This window comes from Solenopsis invicta, chromosome 5 (genome assembly GCF_016802725.1).
Source record: "Solenopsis invicta isolate M01_SB chromosome 5, UNIL_Sinv_3.0, whole genome shotgun sequence".
Lineage (NCBI taxonomy): Eukaryota > Metazoa > Arthropoda > Insecta > Hymenoptera > Formicidae > Solenopsis > Solenopsis invicta.
In genome coordinates this window covers 17,732,491-17,752,438 of record NC_052668.1, presented here as the reverse complement: position 1 = coordinate 17,752,438, position 19,948 = coordinate 17,732,491, and the positions used below count along the sequence as shown (strand labels likewise).

Genomic DNA, 19,948 nt, shown 5'->3' with positions numbered 1-19,948 from the left:
ATATCTTTATATCTATCATAGATCTTATTACTAACCTCGAGCAAAAAAGATGCACGATAATGGTTGCTTCACGAATTTCCGGTGTTTGTTTTTCTATCTTAAATATATCTAAACATAGTAGCATGCATTGTAATTTAATTCGGTTTCATGTATTTTTCCTACGTATTTAGGATTGATCAGATATAAACAACATTTTTGTTAACTGAAACTTTATTCTATTAAAAAAAAATACAAGACAGGTTTTGCATTTTCTTTAAATTTATGCTTTTTATAAATAATTGAAAATCTTTTTACGTGTTTAAAGTACACGCAAGAACAAATACTGGAAGAGATTCCTTTTAAATTGAAAAACGAAAAATATTATTCTTGTGTGTATTTTGAACATGTAAAAGGATTTTCGATCCTGCAAAGTCAACTAAAGGAAAATTACTTGTACTTGTCAGTAACTCTGACACATTTTCGGATTCCTTTACCGCACTATTATATTATGTAGTTGCTATTTTAGCTTATACGCACTTTTACTTCTAATTTAATTGCCTTTTTTCACGAAATGTAAAAGAATTGAATAAGATATTTATGAAAACAATAAGTGGGCATAATTGGCTTTAGATTAATCTTCTTTAAATTAATCTTCTAACGTAAATGCTCATATGCATTACAATGATATGTCAAATGTTTATTATAAATAATGTATAAATATGTCATATTCATTATTTATAAAACTTATGAAACTATCATTTTTTTGAACTTAATTTATAATATTAACATTTAATACATTTTACAATTTATATAACTAGCGGGAACAAAGAATTTTTTTGTTGTGCGTAGTATCCAAAGTGTTTTCTGTATAATCATAACATTTTTATAATTTATCATGATTATATCATTATATTTAATAATAATAATAATAATAATTTAATTTTTTATAACTTTTTTATTATTAATTGCTATATACGTAAATCTTTTGCCTTTTAATCGCGTTTGAAATTATAGATAAACATAAAATAAATAGAGATATAATTGTGCATTGTTCATTTAAATACAGTTTCTTCCTTCTATTCATCCGTTTTCATTGTCGAAGAATTAATTAATATCAAAGAATTATCGATTAGCAAGCATTACAGATATGTAACCGGCTGATGTCTTTATCAACTGAAAAAAGAAGCGATATATATTAATATATATAAAAAGATAGTGTGGATGCACAATAATAAATAAATATAACTCCCCTCTCCCGCTAAAAAAAATAAATAAGTTATCCGGTTTTATAAGGATCAAGCTTCGATTAACTTAATCGATAATTAATTCCAACAGTATTGTGCTTACGGTAATATTCCGTATAACGCACACTGTAATTTGCAATTATAATTTGTATTTTTAATTATAATTTGTAATCTCTCTAATCTCTTTTCTCATGTATCAAACAGTGAAAAATTAATAATTCAATTTTATGCTAATATGTGATCCTGCCGGGATTATTCGATAAGTTAATTGCCAATAAAGTTAATCGTATTTGTACGGACACATAGATGAATTATGAATATCTTACACTGCAAAACATGGACATTGTCATGGGAAACATCCGGCCCGCGGTAATGTACAGAGGCTTTTCGGCACGAATCATTATCATCATCAGATCTCTAGCTTCTTTTGGTGGTCTCAAATACCACGTGTAGTTGTAAACCGCACTATATACTGCTTCGGCCTGTAAACAGTGTTCATGAAATCTCTATTAATTACGTATTACACGTCATTGGTAAGAAACATAAACAAGGAGTTTGAAAGTGATTCTTAAAGAGTGTCTTAAGACTTTTAAAGACAAATCATTATTATTAAAAATTCTTTTGTAGTGAACTGATTTGTAATCAATCAGAAAAGAGACGATCTCGTAATTCTGTTTATTATACTAACTATTTGTAACGATGAGCACTTACTTTGGCTATAAGAATCTCTCCGACCACACAATATAAGCACATGTGATTACCAGTATTAATTAGAATTGAAACGAGCCAACATATTCGCCAAAAGGAAACATTAGTAGTGGTTCCGTCAATAATCTAGACACGTTAAGATACTTTCTATCAACGTTTTTCTTTAAAAACTCATTTTAATATCTTAATTTTCCTTTTTTTTGAGGAATGTATGTGTACCATTTGTACAACTTCCTTCGCTTCCATCGCAACGAGAACTTATAACAATGAATAAATATTTTATACTACGTCAAAAACGGAAGGGCTAATTCTATCGTTCGTCAACTTACGGAAACTATCAGAAATCCTTGTACGCAAAATAACATTCCGAAAAACACCAACAATGTCAAAAGCATCGAGTTGAATGTGTTTTCGATGACATCAACAGACCTGCGATATAAAATATCGCATTTTGTAATATTGAACGGTTTTAGTCAAATAAAAAATCTTTAAAAACCTGTCATATTTTACAACAGTTTTGCTTTGAAAACAATTGCGAATGATATATTCATTTGACGTAAAAAGTAACTCGATGCAAAAGTGTAGATAAAAGATATCAATTATTTTTTTAGACATGTATAAAAGTACATTACACGAAAGTGTGATAAAAAGTACACTTGCGTATGTTGATTTTGATCTTTTGATTGACACTCGTATTTGAATTCAATTACAAAAACGTCATTAAAAAAAATTACACAATATAAAATATATAAATGGAGTTTAATACAACCTAATGAGACGTAGATGATTCTCGATATTGATAGCTAATCCGGTGTTGAAATCTTTGAAGCTGTTCAAATTGAGAAATCGCCCTTTCAGAATTTCCAATTGCGCACATATGTGAAATACAAGCAAGCTCAGAAAAGTATCGATGCCCGTATAAGAAATCGCAGCCATTATGATCGATGTAGCTTGAGCGGCGAACACGATTTCGTAGTATGGAGAGTCCGTTGAAAAAAAGTCATTCAAATAATACGTTTGCACCAGAAACGGTCTTCCTGGATCTGTCAAATTTGTCAGATATCTCAACGAAGCTCCAAATAAGGGAGGAATGATGAGAATAAAGCACGCAAGCGTCATCATGATACATCCAAACATGATTATTATTCTGGCAATTCTCGCATGTTTTATCATAATATTTCGTTCCTTCTTCGGTTTTGGCCTGAGCCAATCTTCTATGATCATTTTTGTGAGCGGTTCGAGCTCTTCGGAAAAGAGCAAAAGTATAAATCAAATTGTTACTTTGAGAAGTAAGTAAATTACAGACTAAATATTTGTAAATAAAAAAAACAGATTTACCTTTTTTGTGAAGCCACATGATGATAAATTTCAAAGTAGTCGCTGAGAAAGGCAGACTGATTTGCATATTGTCTACCATCGCCATCATATTGCCCCAGACTCTCACAAACGCCATCAGTCCAGGTATAACCGCCACGCACATCATTATGGTAAAAAAAATGATAGCGCGTACATCCGTTACAAATTTTTGTCGACGACTTAACTCGCTGTCTGGCCAGAGACCCATGAGTTTCAGACATGTCTGATTTATTCCGATCGCCCATTTCAAGTCTGCATAATTATGACGTCGATTAGATCAACAGATAAATGTTAAATAAATTTTAGTTACGTCGCGCGAAATAAATTAAAAACCAAATCGCATTCACAACGATGTTATTTATCAAATTATTTTTTTAATTAGTTAAATTAAATAACGATAAAATAGAATACGAAAATTTGTAAAAATTTTTACATTTTCTTAAATAGACAGCAAAATATGTTTGCGTCACTCAATCTCATCGAACAAAATCAATCGTCTGTTCTATTAACGATTCCGGATTCCATTCAGGATAAGGGTATCTTGAACCATCGACAAGACAGTTCACCATGAAATTTCACAAATTCTTGTATTCTAATAAAAATATATTAAATGTAGATTATATTTATAGATCACACATCAGTATGATAAACTACTTTGCTTATTATATGTTTATTAATATAGAATTTAGCGACATGAAAATATAGACACCTGTGTGGGCGGATTCTTTAGAGCTGTCCATGTCCAAGACTAAACGGAGACTGGCATTTTTTTATGAATTCAACATTCTCCCTCGCTTCTCAGAGAGCACGGCAATTACGCATGCTCACGGAAGAAATTCTGAAATGCACGTGCTGAGGTGCAAAGTACAGGCACCTCGTAAATATTTCAGATATTAATGTCTGCCACGTTATTCTTTTTACGAGCATGCAATTTTCTTGTTCGAAGAAACGAATTCATGCAGCCCTCCTATTGCATCGCTAAATAGTCTGTGAATATCTAAACGGGTGCAATGCCCTTCAGTTTTTTTTTCGGGGCGCTCGTTGTTAATCTATCCTCTCGTGGTTTTCTTCTTCGCTTTAAAACTTGCTCTTTTTCAACAATAATTTTTATTTTCTAAACTTTAACTGGCATTTTTCATCGAAAAAACTTTAAAATGCAAAAAATTATTGCGTGTTGCCACGTTAGCTTCACGAGCATAGGACGATATATGTTCGGAGCAACGAAAGACAGCAACACGAAATAGAATATTAATCGTCGCGGCAGTTAAGTACGTATGTTAAATGGAAACGTGCTAATGGCAGTGCAATGGAAAGTAAGAAACAATTATGTATAATTATATCAAGTTATAAACTATTAAATGGTGACATGAGAGTTGCGGATCTGCTTTCTGTGACAAAGATCCAGTTTTAATTTCATCCAGAATATATCAAATTTTTTATTGACCACCTCTTGGAAAGCAATTACAAACCACCAAGTGTGCCAAGGTAGTCATTAGAACATCTAGAGCATGGAGGTTGTAGAGCATTCAAGTGGAGACAATCTTCAATTATGAAGGACGAGAGAGAGAGAGAGAGAGAGAGAGAGAGAGAGAGAGAGAGAGAGAAAGAGAGCAACTATTCATGTATAAGTGACATTAATTTATTAGCTAATGAAACAGTGTGATTAAATTATATTAAGATATTAATTATATAACACAGAGGGACTTTTATACAATTAAAAAATTAAATATATTGTAATAAATGTACTGTTACTAATTTGAGTATTTTAAACCAATACTTTTATATTATCTAACAAAATTTTAAATCAATTAGGCTACACTTAAATGACAAGGATAAGGCATTTCTGATAAAAATTACAAGATTCTTAATGCCGGTACGATTATTTATTATAGATATAAAAAAAAGATTACTCTTTCAAACCAGCGATTTCATTTTGTTCATGTGGGAAAACAAATTCTGTTTGACGCATCGATTAAGCTCAATATCTTGTTATTGCATTTTGCGGAAAATCCGATTCCATCGAAAATTGCCCTGGTCAATATCTAAATATCATTGATTAGCGAGCAATATCGATGTATATCCGGTTGACGTTTTAATCATCTAAAAGTAAAAATATAAGAGAATTAAATAACAAAGGTAAAAATAACTAATGGAAATTAAGTAATGGAAAATAAGTATGAATATTTTAAGGAATATTTTAATCTTTAGTTACACTGAAAATATCTGGCCCATACAATTACATCCTCGGAAAAGTTTCGTACATCAGAATTAAAAGTTTAAACTGAAATAAAATTTAAAAAGTAAGTTTTTTTATCTAGTGTAAATTAATTAAACATTCTGAAGTTGCAGCTAAAGTTGTAGGGCTCTAAGTAACAAAAAAAGATTTTCTTTTAATTTTTGACAACATTAGTATTAGGATTTTTTTTTAAATAACAATAAAATATTGCTTGTGCTGCGTAGGAAATATTTGCTTAATTATAAATAAAAGTTTATGTGCATTGCAACGGTACGTCAAATGTTTATTATAAATAATATATAAATATGTTATATTAAATATTTATAAAATTTTTTATAGAACTATCATTTATTTAACTTAACGTATAATTTATAATATAAATATTATTCATACATTTTATAATTTATATAACTAGTAAGCACAACGCATTTTTTTGTTCTGCGTATCAAAAATGTTTTCTTTATAATCATAACTTTTTTATAATTTATTATGATTTATTATATCATTATATTTAATCCTTACTCGCTAATTTTTTGTTCCCTAATCGCCATCGTGGACTCACTCGCGATTTACGAATAATTTTAATAAATCTTAATACAAATTTTGTATTAAAAAGAAAAAATTACATTTTTATATTTATATATTTGTTTAAACTATAACATATAATTCTACATTTCTGTAATAACATAAAAATCAAATACTTTCATTAATCATAAGATAAAAACTAAAATATTGTGCAAAAATATTAATAAAATAAAATATCAAATAAAAGTATAAAAATTACTTACTTCCAACTTTAGCTCCTTTACTCGATAAGCTAGGATTAGTTATTAATTATATTATAAATTTTTCAGAATTTTTGCTGACCTAGCTATTGAAATAATTAAAAATCGCTACTGCGGCGCCGTAATTCTCCACAAATAAACCTCAGACTCAAGCATAGACATTTAGTAGTGTCTATGGACTCGAATGATCCCACAATGGCGAGTAAGGGTTAATAAAATAATTTTATATTTTATAATTTTTTATTATTAACTACTATGTACGTGATATTTTTCTTTTTAATGATAGCCGCTCGAAATCACAGACAAACATAAGATGAATAGAGATACGATTGCGCATTTAAATATAGCTTCCTGCATCTATTCATCCGTCTTCATTGTTTAATCAATTTCGAAAAATTATCGATTAGCAAGCATTACAGATATATAACCTGCTGATGTCTTTATCAACTGAAAAAGAAGTGACATATATAAATATGCATAAAAAGGTAGCGTGGATGCACAATAATAAATATAACCCCCCCCCTCCCTTTCCGCAAATAAAATAAGCTGTCTGGTTTTATAAAGATTGAGCTTTGATTAACTTAATCAATTAATTAATTCTAGTAGTATTGCTTATGGCAATATTCCATATAACGTACATTGTAATTTGCAATTACAATTTGTATCTTTAATTTTAATTTGTAATCCTTCTAATCTCATTTTTTACATATTAAACGAAGAAAAATTAATAATTCAATTTTATGTTAATGTAATACTGCCGGGATTACTCGATAAGTTAATTGCTAATAAAGTTAATCGTACGGACACGTATTCATCGTAGATGAATTATGAATATCTTACACTGCAAAACGTGGACAATGTCATGGGAAACATCCGGCCCGCGGTAATGTACAGAGGCTTTTCGGCACGAATCATCATCATCATCAAGTCTCTAGCTTCTTTTGGTGGTCTCATGTACCACGTATAGTTATAAACCGCATTATATACTTCTTCGGCCTGTAAATATTGTTCATAAAATCTGTATTAATTATGTATTTGTTACACGTTTTTTGTAAGTAATATAAATAACAAGTTTAAAAGTGATTTTTAAAGAGAGCCTTTGAAAACTTTTGAAGACATATCATTCTTATTAGAAATTCTTTTGAAGTGGTCTAACTTGTAACAATCAGAAAAGAGACAATCTCGTAATAATGGCTATTATACTGGCTATTTATAATTTATACTGGTTATTTGGGAGTTAAGCACTTACTTTGTCTATAAGAATATCTCCGACCACGCAGTATAGACACATGTGACTAGCAATATTAATAAGAATCGTAATGAGCCAACACATTCGCCAAAAGGATACATCGGTAGCGGTTCCGTCAACGATCTAGGCACGTTAAGATATTTTCTGTCGACGTTTTTTTTTGAGAAATTTATTTTAATATCTTAGTTTTCTTTTTCTTTAGGGAATGTGTGCGTATGATTTGCACGGAAAATTGGAAAGAGTATCACAAATAATGTATTTTCATTACTTTCTCCATTTCCGTCGCAACATGAAATTGTAACAATAAATAAGTATTTTATATTATATCAAAAATGGAACCTAATTCTCTTTAATCGTTCGCTAACTTACGGAAACTATCAGAAATCCTTGTAAGGCAAATAACGATGCGAAAAACACTAATAATGCCAAAAGCATCGAGTTGAATGTGTTGTCAAGTATATCAACAGATCTACGACATAAAATATCGCATATTGTAACATTTAACGATTTTAGTCAAGTAAAAGATCTTGAAAAACATATATGATGTTTTACAACAATTTTGATTTGCAAATGATATATTTGTTTCATGCAAAAAATTAACGCTATCTAAAAGTAATAAAAAATAATTATATCAATCATTTTTTTAGATATGTAAAATTATTACACGTGAAAGTGTGATAAAAAGTTCACTTGCGTTTGTTGACTTGATATTTCGATTGACACTCATATTTCAATTCAATTACAAAAACATATAACATATATACAATTTATTTATCATAAGTCTAACAATTAATATTGCATTAAATATGGTAACATAAAGTGTAATAACAATTGAGATGTTCTTGAATTTATTCGAGTTTTCTTCACACGCGCAATATGCTTCAGTAGTGTTCAAACTTTAACCAAACTGCTGTATTTCCTTTGTCCTCTACATTCTACATCACTAAAGAAAAATAATATAACATATGTAAAATGTGTAAATCGAGTTTAATATAACCTAATGAGACGTAGGTGATCCTCGATATTAATAGCTAATCCGGTGTTGAAATCTCTGAAGCTGTCCAAATCGAGCAATCGCCGTTTTAGAATTTCCAATTGAGCACATACGTGAAATACAACCAAACTCAGAAAATTATCGATGCCCGTGTAAGAAATTGCAGCTATGAAGATCGCTGTAGCTTGTGAGGCGTACACAATTTCATAGTATGGAGAGTCCGTTGAAAAAAAATCATTCAAATAATACGTTTGCACCAGAAACGGTCTTCCCGGATCTGTCAAATTTGTCAGATATCTCAGCGAAGCTCCAAAAAAGGGAGGAACCATGAGATTGAAGCACGCAATGACCATCATAAAACATCCAAATATGATTAATATTCTGGCAATTCTCGCGTGCTTTATCATAATATTTCGTTCTGCCGTTGTCTTTGCTCTCAGCCAATCTTCTATGATCATTTTTGTGAGCGGTTCAAGCTCTTCAGGGAAGAATGCAAAAGTACTAATCAAATTGCTTTGAGAATTAAGTAAAATATTATGGAGTAAATATTCGTAAATAAAAAGACATATTTACCATCTTTGTGAAACCACATGACGATAAATTTGAACGTGGTCACTGAGAAGGGTAGACCGATTTGCACATTGTCCAATAGTTCCATCAGTCTCCCCCAGACTCTTACAAACGCCAACATTCCGGGTATGACCGATACGCAAATCATTATGAAAAAAAAGATGAGAGCCATTGCATTCGTCATACGTTTTTGCTGATGACTTAACGTGCAGTCTGGCCAAAGACCAACAATTTTTAAAGCTGTCCGATTTATTCCGATCGCCCATTTCAAGTCTGTATAATTATTATGTCGATTACATCGACAGATACGAAGCGATAAATAAATTTTAGTAACATTACACGACACATAAATAAAAAATCAAATTGCAGGCATAACAATGTTATTTTTCAAAATAATTTTTTAATTAATTAAACAACAATGAAGTAGAATACGAAAATTCGTGGGGTTTTACATAAATTTTTTTAAATGTACAGCGAAATATGTTTACGTTACTTAATTTTTTTAAACAAAATTAATCGTCTGTTCAATTAACGGTAACAGGAGAAGCGTATCTCGAACCACCGACAAGCAACAGGACAGTTCACCATGAAATATTACAAATTTTCGTATTCTAATAAAAATATATTAAACATAGATTATATTTATAGATTCACATATCAATATAATAAACGGCTTTGCCTATTATATGTTTATTAATGTAGAATTTAGCGGCATAAAAATATGGACACCTGTGTGGACGGATTCTTTAGAGCTGTCCATGTTCAAGACTAAACGAAGACTGGCATTTTTTATATGAATTCAGCATTCTCCCTCGCCTCTCAGGAGCAATTACGCATGCTCACGGAAGAAATTCTGAAATGCACATGCCAAGATGCAAAGTATAGGCACCTCGTAAATATTTCAGATATTAATGTCTACCGCGTCATTTTTTTTACGGACGTGTCTTCTCGTTCGAAGAAACAAATTTGTATGGCTCCTCCTACTTGCATCGCTAAATAGTCTATGAATATCTAAACGGGTGCAACGCCCTTCAATTTTCGTCGGGGCGCTCATTATTAATTTATCCTCTCGTCGTTTTCTTCTTTAAAAACTTGCTCTTTTTCAATAATTTGCATTTTCTAAACTTTAACTGACATTTTTCATCGAACGAACTTCAAAACGTAAAAAATTGTTGCGTCGCCATTTTAGCTTTACGAGCGTTCGGCGATATATGTTCGTAACATTGTTAAAAGGCCGAAAGACAACAATACGACATAGATTAATCGTGACAGCAGTTAACGAAGTAAGTAGAAAACGTGGCTAATAGCAGTGCAATGAAAAATAAAAAAAAACCGTTACGTATATTTATATCAAGCTATAAATTATTAAATGGTGACGTAAAAATTGGGCGTCTATTTTCTGTGCCAAAGATCCAAGTTTAATGTCCAAAATATATCAAATTTTTAATTGATCACCTACCTCTCGGAAAGCAATGGCAAACGACTAAGAGTGCCAAGATAGCCATTACAGAGCACATAGAGCATTCAAGTGGAAACAATCTTCAATCATAAAGGACCGACTAAAGAGAGAGAGAGAGAAAGGGAGAGAAACAAACTATTCATGTGTAAGTGACGTTAATTCATTATCAATATTGCTAATGTAATAGCGCGAGTGAATTATATCAAGATATCAGATTAAACATGTTGAAATTATTATACAATTTAAAAGTTAAATTAATATATCATATTAAATATAATGTTAGTAATTTAAGTATTTTAAACAAATATTTTTATATTACCTAACAAAATTTCAAGTCAATATTAGACTACACTTGAACGACAAGGATAGGGCATTGCTGATAAAAATTACGGCATTTTTAATGCGGGTACAATTATTTATTAGTTGATTATAGATATGAACAAAATTTCTCTTCAACGATTTTACTTTATTCACGTGGAAAAATGAATTGTGTGACGCATCGATTGAGTGTTTCTCAATATTTCGTTATTATATTGCAAAAAATCAGATTCCATCGAAAACTGCCCTGATCAATATCTAAATATCAACGATTCGCGAGTAGTACCGATATATATCCGGCAGACGTTTTGATCAGCTGAAAGTGAAAATATAAGAAGATTAAGCGAAAGTAAAAACAAATAATATAGTATTTTAATCCACAATTGCACTGGCAAAATCTGGCCTACACAACTACATCCGCGGTGTGTAAAATTTGACAAGTGTTTAAACTGTAATGAAATTTAAAAAATAAGTGTTTTTACTGATATGGTGTAATAATTAAATATTCTAAAGCTAAAAAATGATCATTTAATACAAATATAATTGAAAAAAAAGCTTGTAAGGCTTTATGTAACAAAAACAAAAATTTTTTTTCTAATTTTCGACAACGTTAATTTTAGAACATTTTTAAATAATAGTAAAACGTCGTTTGTGCCACGAGACATATTTGCGTAATTGTGGAATACGTTTGTGTTCCGCCAATGTAGTTAAAGGTTAATAGTTCGATCTAATATTTTCGTAAGTGTGCAACTTAAGAAATATAATAACAAAGTAACTTACACTACAGAACGTAGATAATGTCATTGGAAACATTTTCCCTGCAGTGATGTAAAGAGGTTTATCAGCACGAATCATTATCAACATCAGATTCTTGGCTTCATTCGGTTTCAGTGTGTACCATGCAAAGTCGTACACCGCATGATATATGCTTTCACACTGCGTTATATATCATTAAATAAAAGTTTATATCAAAATCTATCACATACAATAAAGATAAATGTGCACTGTTGTCAACGTGCGTTAATTAATGCGCTAAAAAATTGCAATTAACTAGAATGCTAATATTGTTCTTTAATAAAATAATTTTGGGAATTGATACGTGCTAAGCATATCGAAGATCAATAATATAGTTTTGTACTTTGAAGATGCATTTCCTTCACAACCAATTATACTAATTTACGATACATAAGAGATATAATAATTTTAAAAAAATGTAAAGAAATAAATAGTACTCACCTTAGAAATGAGAATTTCACCGACTACGCAGTAAAGCAACATATGAACGAACGTATTAATGACTACCGAAACGAGCCAACATATTCGCGGAAAAGAGACATTGCCACCATCATCAATGATCTATACAAGTTAAAACACATATTTGCGTAATTATATATATTTTTTTCTTTTAATTTGTACTTGTACCGTTGTACAACATTAGTAGTGTTACTATTTTCCAAAAATAACTCGTGTGCATTACTTTCGCGAGAAAATATGAAAAGGATTCTCGAGTCTTTGTGATATTCACTACATACTTGCACGATAATTTTTATCCGACACAATTTTATTTATAAAATAATAAATTCTATGACTTACGCTAATTATCAGAAAGCCTTGAAGACAAAATATTATTCCGAAATATACTACCAATGCCAGGAGCATCAAGTTGAATGTACTTTCGATGATATCGATGGACCTATTATATCATATTTTATTAGTTGTACGCATTTTTAATGCTTTTTATAGTAATTTATATCGGAGAAAATTATATTTGCTTTTTTATAACGCAAAAACATAATTTATGTGATAAAGTTGAATTTAGCATTTAAATTTGGATAATTCGATTCTTTTTCTTACCTATATAATTATCAGAATTAGTATTTGGTGAATCGCCAATTAAAAAATTAATCAAAACAATCGGTGATAAGAGTAATAAAGCTAAATTTGCAACCTGATAAGACGCAGGTGATTCTGAACATTTGTCGACAGGCCGATATTAAAATCTTTGTATTCTTTCAGACTGAGAAATCGCTCCTTGAGAATTTCCATCTGGGCACATATGTGAAAGACAATCAGACCCAAAAAGTTGTCGATCCCCGTATAAGAGAACGCGGCCATTACGACGGCTGCAGCTTGCGCAACGAAAGCGATTTCAAAATATGGGCTCTGGGTCGTGTCTTGAAAATAATAAGTTTGCAGCAGCAACGGCTTCCCCGGATCCGTGACGTTTGTCAAATATCTCATGGAATAGCCGAAGCACGGTGGGATGATAATAATGACAATCGCTGAAACCATTATAATGCATCCTAACTGTACGAGCCTTCTTGCAATTCTTGCCTGCTTCATCATGGTATCGCGCTCCTCTTCTGTCTTCTTCTTGATCCAATCTGCTATCACCATGCTTACCACCAAGGTGAGATCTTAACAGGAGCAAGAATGTAAAACTAGTGCAAATTTTAATTGTTATTATTAGTCGAAAATATAAGGATGTAACTCATACTGATTAAACAAACATAGCGATAGTGGCATAACAGAATTAGCGAAACAAATGTTAAGAATTTGTTATCTGTATCGTGGCGAAAATAAAGCGTAAAGTGTAAATTGGAATATCGAAAAACGTATGGAACATCGAAGCATAAGATGTTTGTACGACGCTCGTTCGACGCTTGTATGATGCTTCAAGAAGCTTTGTATTTTTGCCAGGGTAGGATTTAGTGCAATGTGATATCTCTTGTATTTTCTTGATTAGAATTACCATGATCGAAATTACTATGATAAAAAATCAAATAATCAAATAAATGTATGTGTCATGTACACACGAGGACAGAAATACCTAGCCATCTGAATTTGCACGAGTATCAAGGCAAGTTTAAGACGCGAGCACCGTTCTAAATATTTGTGCATTGTGAAGAATGACTATTCAAAAAACGATAATGTAAATTTAAATAAAAATTAACAAATAAAAGTAAATTTAAACTAATCTGAACTGAAATTAAACTAAACAACAAACTAAGACTAGAGACTAAAAACCTACAACTAAATGAAAATTAAATTCAGGCTAAACACAAATTAAGTTTAATAATCAATAAATGAATTATAAATAATATAGTATTATTTTTTTTACTGAAATTGCAATTAAATTTACAAAAAATTCCGTAATTCTTCCGTAATTCCGTATTTCCAATGTATTAATATGCTGTACGTGTGCTATGAATGCTACAATGAAAATACGAAATTAGAAGAATTACGGAATGTTTTGTAATTTAATTGCGATTTTAATAAAAAAATAGTACTACATTATTTATAATTTATTTATTATTAAATTTAATTTAAGTTTAGTTTAAATTTTAACTTAGTTTTAGGATTTTAGTTTCTAATCTTTTGTTAGTGTTGTTCAGTTTAATTTAAATTTAGATTAATTTAAATTCAATTTTACTTGCTAATTTTTATTTAAGTTTGCGTTACCGTTTTTCGAATAATCATTGGTCATAATAAACAAATATTTGAAAAGAAGCGTTCGTCCTAAACTTGCCTTAATACTCGTTCAAACTCAGATGTCTATGCCTTTCTGTACTTATGTGTACAATTAAATATACCTTCTTTTCGAAGCCACATAATGATGATTTTCATGGCAGTGGCTGAGATAGGTAACAGGATTTGCAAGTTGTCTATTATTGCTATCATATCGTCCCAGACCCTCGTCAGCGAAAATATCGATGGTATAATCGACACAGTAACCAATGTAGTGAAAATGACAAAAGCTCGTACGTTCGCCAAGAATTTCTGTCTACTGCTTAATTTCTCGTCAGGCCATAGCCCGACACATTGCAGGGTAAACCGATTTATCCCGATGGCCCATTCTAAATCTACATAGTTATCATATTAGATTACATAGTTATATCTTTAATGAATATTTATAAATATAACTCCTACTTGACACTGTTATATTAAATTCATTTTTGTCACTTTCTAAAATATGTAAAAATCCGAAATGTAATATACAGACGTGCGTGAACCTGTGATCTTATACAAATATTCACTTTTCAGAAGTGCCTTTCGCTAATTGCACTCTGACTCACACCTCTGAATTCACATTTAATTTTTCAATCACATGTAACGAATAATTAAAAAACAAAGAAAATATCTTTTCACTCCGTTTTTTTTCAAAGTGTAATACAACAATACATAACAAAGTGTAATAACAAAGTTAAAATTTTCTAAATTTAACTTAGGGTATTTGCAAATTGAAATGCGATTTCACAAGAAAACAATCGACCTGCATATTCATAATATTTAGAGCTGTTCATGTCCGATACTACATGAAGACTGACGTATTTCTTTTGTTTTCTTTTATCAATTATTCTTGGTTTTTGAAAGGATAATAATTGCACACCCTACGGCAAAGCTCTAATATACTAATATGCAAAGTAGAGGATCGCACATAAATATCACAATGTGTCTGTCATGTAATCGTTCGTTGCTAATCAAAAATTTATAAATTCCTAACCGAATGAAATAATTCTTATATTCCTCATATTTATAATTCATGAAATGTTCTTCATATTCCCTTTCATTATTAATTCACGTCATCTCTCCAACGTCGTGTTCACCATAGCTTTTTTTGGATTTTACGAAACTCAACTATTAAGAGAACTCTGTAATAATGCAAAAAATGGACGTCGCGACAGTACGGTGCATCGGTAATGATGCATTGTTATAGCAACGTAAAAAGACAACGAATGGTGAAACAAAGTTCAAAGGTTCTGCAAAAACTAAATGAGACAGCCGTTTTAGTTTATGAACAGCATCTCTCAGCGAAACATACAGTTGATGAAGATCACTGAAATAGAATCAATGTATTGAAGTGAAATTTGGTACCTCATTTTGTATTTCAATATAACATATTTATTAAATTTTAATATGTTAATTTATTAAAATTTATTAAGTGTATATTTTTATATGAGGAAGAATCACACATTTGTGTGATATGTTATAACGTAAAAATTATTCTTCAAGTTTCTAGGTATTTTTGAAAAAAATTTAATCATACCCATTAAAATTTAATTAAGCAAAAAGAGGTTCTTTAATCTAAACAATATATAAAAATGTGTCACGTGCATGTGTGTATAATATATTATGATATAATAGGAACAATATGATATCTATTTCTTTTTTTTTTTACATATTTGTCTTTATATAGAAACATTTGCGAGTGTATAAGGCTGATTACTAATCATTTTAATAAAAGTTTTAAAAAAATTTTATATTACTAAAAATTTTGTTTTACTAATTTTGTTATTACTAAAAATTTATTATATATCTTTATTCACATTCAACGAAATGTATAGCATTTAATTCTTGATTTTTGCGATTAAGCTTTCATTGAACTATCTTATAGGTATTAAGTTAAATAAAAATTAAGATTTTTTTATTACTTAAAGATGTATCCAAAATTAAATAAACTTTAAATTTCAGTGCCACGAAAGAATTACTTTTTTCGTCAGACTTTTATGTAAAACTTAAAAGTAACTACTTAATTTCTTATGCATCTTCATTTAAATTTGCAAATCTTTACTGTAATTTTATTCTAATCCTTACTTTTTAAAGAACAAGAACAGCTTCAGCACCGTTAAACCTCATTACCACATGGACAAAGTATCTTAAGAACGTCTTTGAAGGAACGAATTACAAGGCAAAAGATCGGCAGATCATGTAGATACATGTAACCCAATATGCAACATGGAGTTTTTCTAAAATATTCTACCGTACGTACATATAATCATTCTTATTACATATAAAAATATTGCAGTTTATTAGGAAAAATTTATAAATATCGCTATACATTTAAATGATCTATAACAGGGTACAATCAGATTTTTGTTATTTATTTATTTTTAAAATATTTTCACTACCCTTTATTTTAGAAAATTTTGAAACGTTTTTATAACAAACAATTTAACGACATATTCAACTATGTAAAATAAAAATGTTTTTTAAAAAAATACACTTTTGTGGAATAAGTCATAAATTAAGGAAAGTCAAGGATTACAAGATTCATTGAACAATTTTATTGATAAATTTTATTGAACATTTCAGATAATCTTTCTCCTTCTTTTTCATTTTAAATTACTAGAATGCTTCCGCTAACAGCAAGCAGCAAGAAATCGAATTAACTTGCTTCAAACAGGTCTGACTACTAGTGAAACTTTTTCAAATAATATTCCGAGGACACAAAACGTCGTCAACTGGGATAGAGTACGTCGAAAGTATTGCATACAACTTGTGGAGATGAAATTCAGAAACCGTCCAAGAAGCGACGCTTGCAGAACGATAAAACTGACGCGCGAAATATACTCCATTATTACATACAAATTTCCATACGCATAATTTTTTTATTATTTTGTATCGGCTTGTTTTATATCGTAATTTATTTGTAATAGAGATATCATGTAAGTAAAGTGTTTCTATGTTTTTCTTCTTTGCACGTTTCCGTATCACTAATTGTAATGAAAAATACATGTATACCCAAATAGCATTTTGCTAGTAGATTAGCAGCAAATCAATCAGATTTTGACTACAAACCCGTAGCCATCTGTTCGATCAGTTATTCACAATCTGTCGACAAAATCTGCTGATATATTGTGTCAGCAGATTGGTGGCAGAAATCATGTAGGATACGCGCGCGTGTATAATTTGACAGTAGATTGGCAGCAGAAATCGAGTAGAAGCTGTAAATTCTGCTCGATTTCTGCTGTCATGATATATCAGCAAACTTTCGCCGGTATTTATAGTCGAATCTTAAACCCTTAGCAGAACGACTGCCTTGTAGTTTTAAGAAAATGTTTTATGATTTTGTCTTAAGTCACAAACAGAAACTTTTTGATTTAAGACTCGAGACATAAGACAGTTATTATACGTAACTGAAGACAAAAGCTTAGAACATAAAACATTATCTTAAAATTATGAGTCAGTCGTTAAAGGCTTTATTTTAAGACTGTCTTAAGTAATGTAAACATCTGTAAATAGCGGCTTTTATCATACTTTTGATGATAGTTTGCTGACATCTTTAGGTAATACTGTGTGTACAATTTGTTGCCTTTCTGTCATCAAAAATTGGTAACATATTCTATTCTACTCTGCAGGTCTTATTATCTGAATACGTATCATAAGTATAGATAGCAAAGTTATCTATCATTATTCATTTTACCTTGCCTTTTCCGAATGGCGATTGTGCATTGGTTTGTAGATAAAAAATACCTCGAACATCAGTATTGATAAATTCGCCCATAACGGCGATGCTAGAATTATTATCGCCACATTTACCAAGCTGGAAATCCAACCAACTGGAGCATTGCACGCTGATGAAGCCATCAGGATGTACGATGGACTCGGCGAAAAATTGGTACGACCTACCGTGGCTGCAGGTTTCTAAAAATATAAGCTAGATTCAATATCTTCCTGTACATAATATTGTAAAATATAACGTCTTACGGGATGAAAATATAGGACATCCGGGTTGCTTAAATGTTCCTCCGTTCGGATAAAAATCTGCATGGCCGATAGGTCGGAAGAAACCTAAACTGCCAGCACAAGTATGAATAACATCCACAAAAGTGGCGTCCGCGGCATCCAGTCGCTCATTCGTATCTTTAAGATAAGGTGTCTCGAATGCCGGCCCAGCTGGATCAAGTCCGGTAATACGCCCGAGTTTCTTCGATACAGAATTACTGATGTATCCGGCTACATGGGCACCCAAACTGTGTCCCAAAATGTGAATATCGTCAAAGGAAACTTGAGTCTCTGATCCAAGAAATTCGATAAATGCAGCCACGTATTCTCCCACCTGCAAAATACGAATCTTGATTTTACTTCATATATACTTGCAAAAAGAATTTTTACCTTTTAGAAATAAATGCACATTGAAGAAAGTTGACTTTTTATAACTCGCAAAATCAATTTTCTCTTCACTTTCATTGTGCTTTACACACAATTTGTATGTTGTGCAAAGAAAAAAAAATCATTGTGTCACAATTTACATTATTCTTTAGAATAAGCCTTTTTTCATTATATTTCGTATTGATAGGAATTTTGTGATTATAAGCAACATTTTTTTACAGAATAATTTAAGGTTTAATTCTTTTCACTTAAATTATTTTTATTTATTCAATCATTTTTTATATAATATGCGAAAGTTTCGCTCACCTGTTGAGTGAGTTGGACAGATGTTAGATATTCTCTGGTTGAACCAATGAGCCAATTCACACAAATTACATTATATTCCCCTACACTAAGATAATTTCGCCGGATGTCATGTAGCCAAAAAGCATTTCCTGTCTCTGTCCATCCATGAATAATAATCTTGGTTGGCCACGTAGGATTAAACGGCGAATCCTTCAGTTGAATAGCATCACCCACTCGCAGAGAAATAGGTTGTTCCTTATTATCTTTGGTATAAAGCTCATAACTTATATCCTCTGCTTTAAAATTTAATTCGAGCACATCGATCAACACAGGATTATTTGGGATGACCGAATTTGGATTCAGGAAGACCTCGACGAGACCTTCCTCGGGATGGTGGTCTTGAGAATTTTGAATAGATAGTCGATTACCCAATAAGTCAGCTGTATTGAAAGATACATCTAAAAAAACAAATTAAAATAATAAGAATAAAGAATACATTTACCTTTTCTTGTATTATTTTGTATTTTCGTTAAAAAATTGCAACTACTTATATGTATATAACTATATTACTTAGGAACAGAAATATGAAGAACGTTGTAATAAAAGACATTGTGATTTCTTTCGACGTTTTTGTTGAACAGTTTCTTATATATATACCTTTATGTTATATAAGTAAAAATATTTTCAGAATAGTCGTGAACCATTAGATCTTATTACTAACGTTGAGCAAGAAAACGCATAAGAAGAGTGGCTCCACGAACTTCCGGTATTTGTTTATTCTAACTTAAGTGTATCCAAATATAGTATCATAGATTAATTTAGCTCTGTATGTACTTTTCTTACGTATTTAGAATTGGTATGTTTGGTATCAA

General features: G+C 30.7%; 4 protein-coding genes and 2 long non-coding RNA genes across 6 annotated transcripts; 2 read left to right on the top strand and 4 right to left on the bottom strand.

The window, feature by feature from the left end:
• Positions 1-651: 651 nt before the first annotated feature.
• On the bottom strand, positions 652-4,131 carry LOC105205768 (odorant receptor 43a). Its single transcript, XM_011175271.3, has 7 exons — positions 3,997-4,131; positions 3,270-3,539; positions 2,701-3,175; positions 2,261-2,360; positions 1,935-2,057; positions 1,550-1,705; positions 652-1,152 (listed from the first exon to the last, which is right to left on the bottom strand). The coding sequence occupies exons 1-7, from the start codon at positions 4,025-4,027 to the stop codon at positions 1,102-1,104; spliced, it is 1,206 nt and encodes a 401-aa protein (XP_011173573.2). The 5' UTR covers positions 4,028-4,131; the 3' UTR covers positions 652-1,101.
• A 2,403-nt stretch (positions 4,132-6,534) lies between these two features.
• LOC105205769 (odorant receptor 43a) lies at positions 6,535-10,004 on the bottom strand. The gene is made up of 7 exons (XM_011175272.3): positions 9,851-10,004; positions 9,125-9,394; positions 8,555-9,029; positions 7,927-8,026; positions 7,558-7,680; positions 7,149-7,304; positions 6,535-6,755 (listed from the first exon to the last, which is right to left on the bottom strand). The coding sequence occupies exons 1-7, from the start codon at positions 9,879-9,881 to the stop codon at positions 6,705-6,707; spliced, it is 1,206 nt and encodes a 401-aa protein (XP_011173574.2). The 5' UTR covers positions 9,882-10,004; the 3' UTR covers positions 6,535-6,704.
• A 273-nt stretch (positions 10,005-10,277) lies between these two features.
• On the top strand, positions 10,278-13,070 carry LOC120357813. The gene is made up of 3 exons (XR_005574813.1): positions 10,278-10,404; positions 10,532-10,725; positions 12,915-13,070. It is a non-coding gene; the product is annotated as an uncharacterized LOC120357813 (long non-coding RNA).
• LOC105205770 (odorant receptor 43a) lies at positions 10,975-16,536 on the bottom strand. Its single transcript, XM_011175273.3, has 6 exons — positions 14,492-16,536; positions 12,847-13,315; positions 12,492-12,591; positions 12,135-12,254; positions 11,679-11,834; positions 10,975-11,214 (listed from the first exon to the last, which is right to left on the bottom strand). Exons 1-6 carry the CDS (start codon positions 14,577-14,579, stop codon positions 11,164-11,166), a joined length of 984 nt encoding a protein of 327 aa, XP_011173575.3. The 5' UTR covers positions 14,580-16,536; the 3' UTR covers positions 10,975-11,163.
• On the top strand, positions 13,175-17,125 carry LOC120357814. Its single transcript, XR_005574814.1, has 3 exons — positions 13,175-13,308; positions 16,503-16,660; positions 16,992-17,125. It is a non-coding gene; the product is annotated as an uncharacterized LOC120357814 (long non-coding RNA).
• On the bottom strand, positions 16,949-19,821 carry LOC120357810 (pancreatic lipase-related protein 2-like). The gene is made up of 4 exons (XM_039449397.1): positions 19,647-19,821; positions 19,098-19,534; positions 18,387-18,738; positions 16,949-18,323 (listed from the first exon to the last, which is right to left on the bottom strand). Exons 1-4 carry the CDS (start codon positions 19,684-19,686, stop codon positions 18,094-18,096), a joined length of 1,059 nt encoding a protein of 352 aa, XP_039305331.1. The 5' UTR covers positions 19,687-19,821; the 3' UTR covers positions 16,949-18,093.
• Between the last annotated feature and the right edge of the window lie 127 nt (positions 19,822-19,948).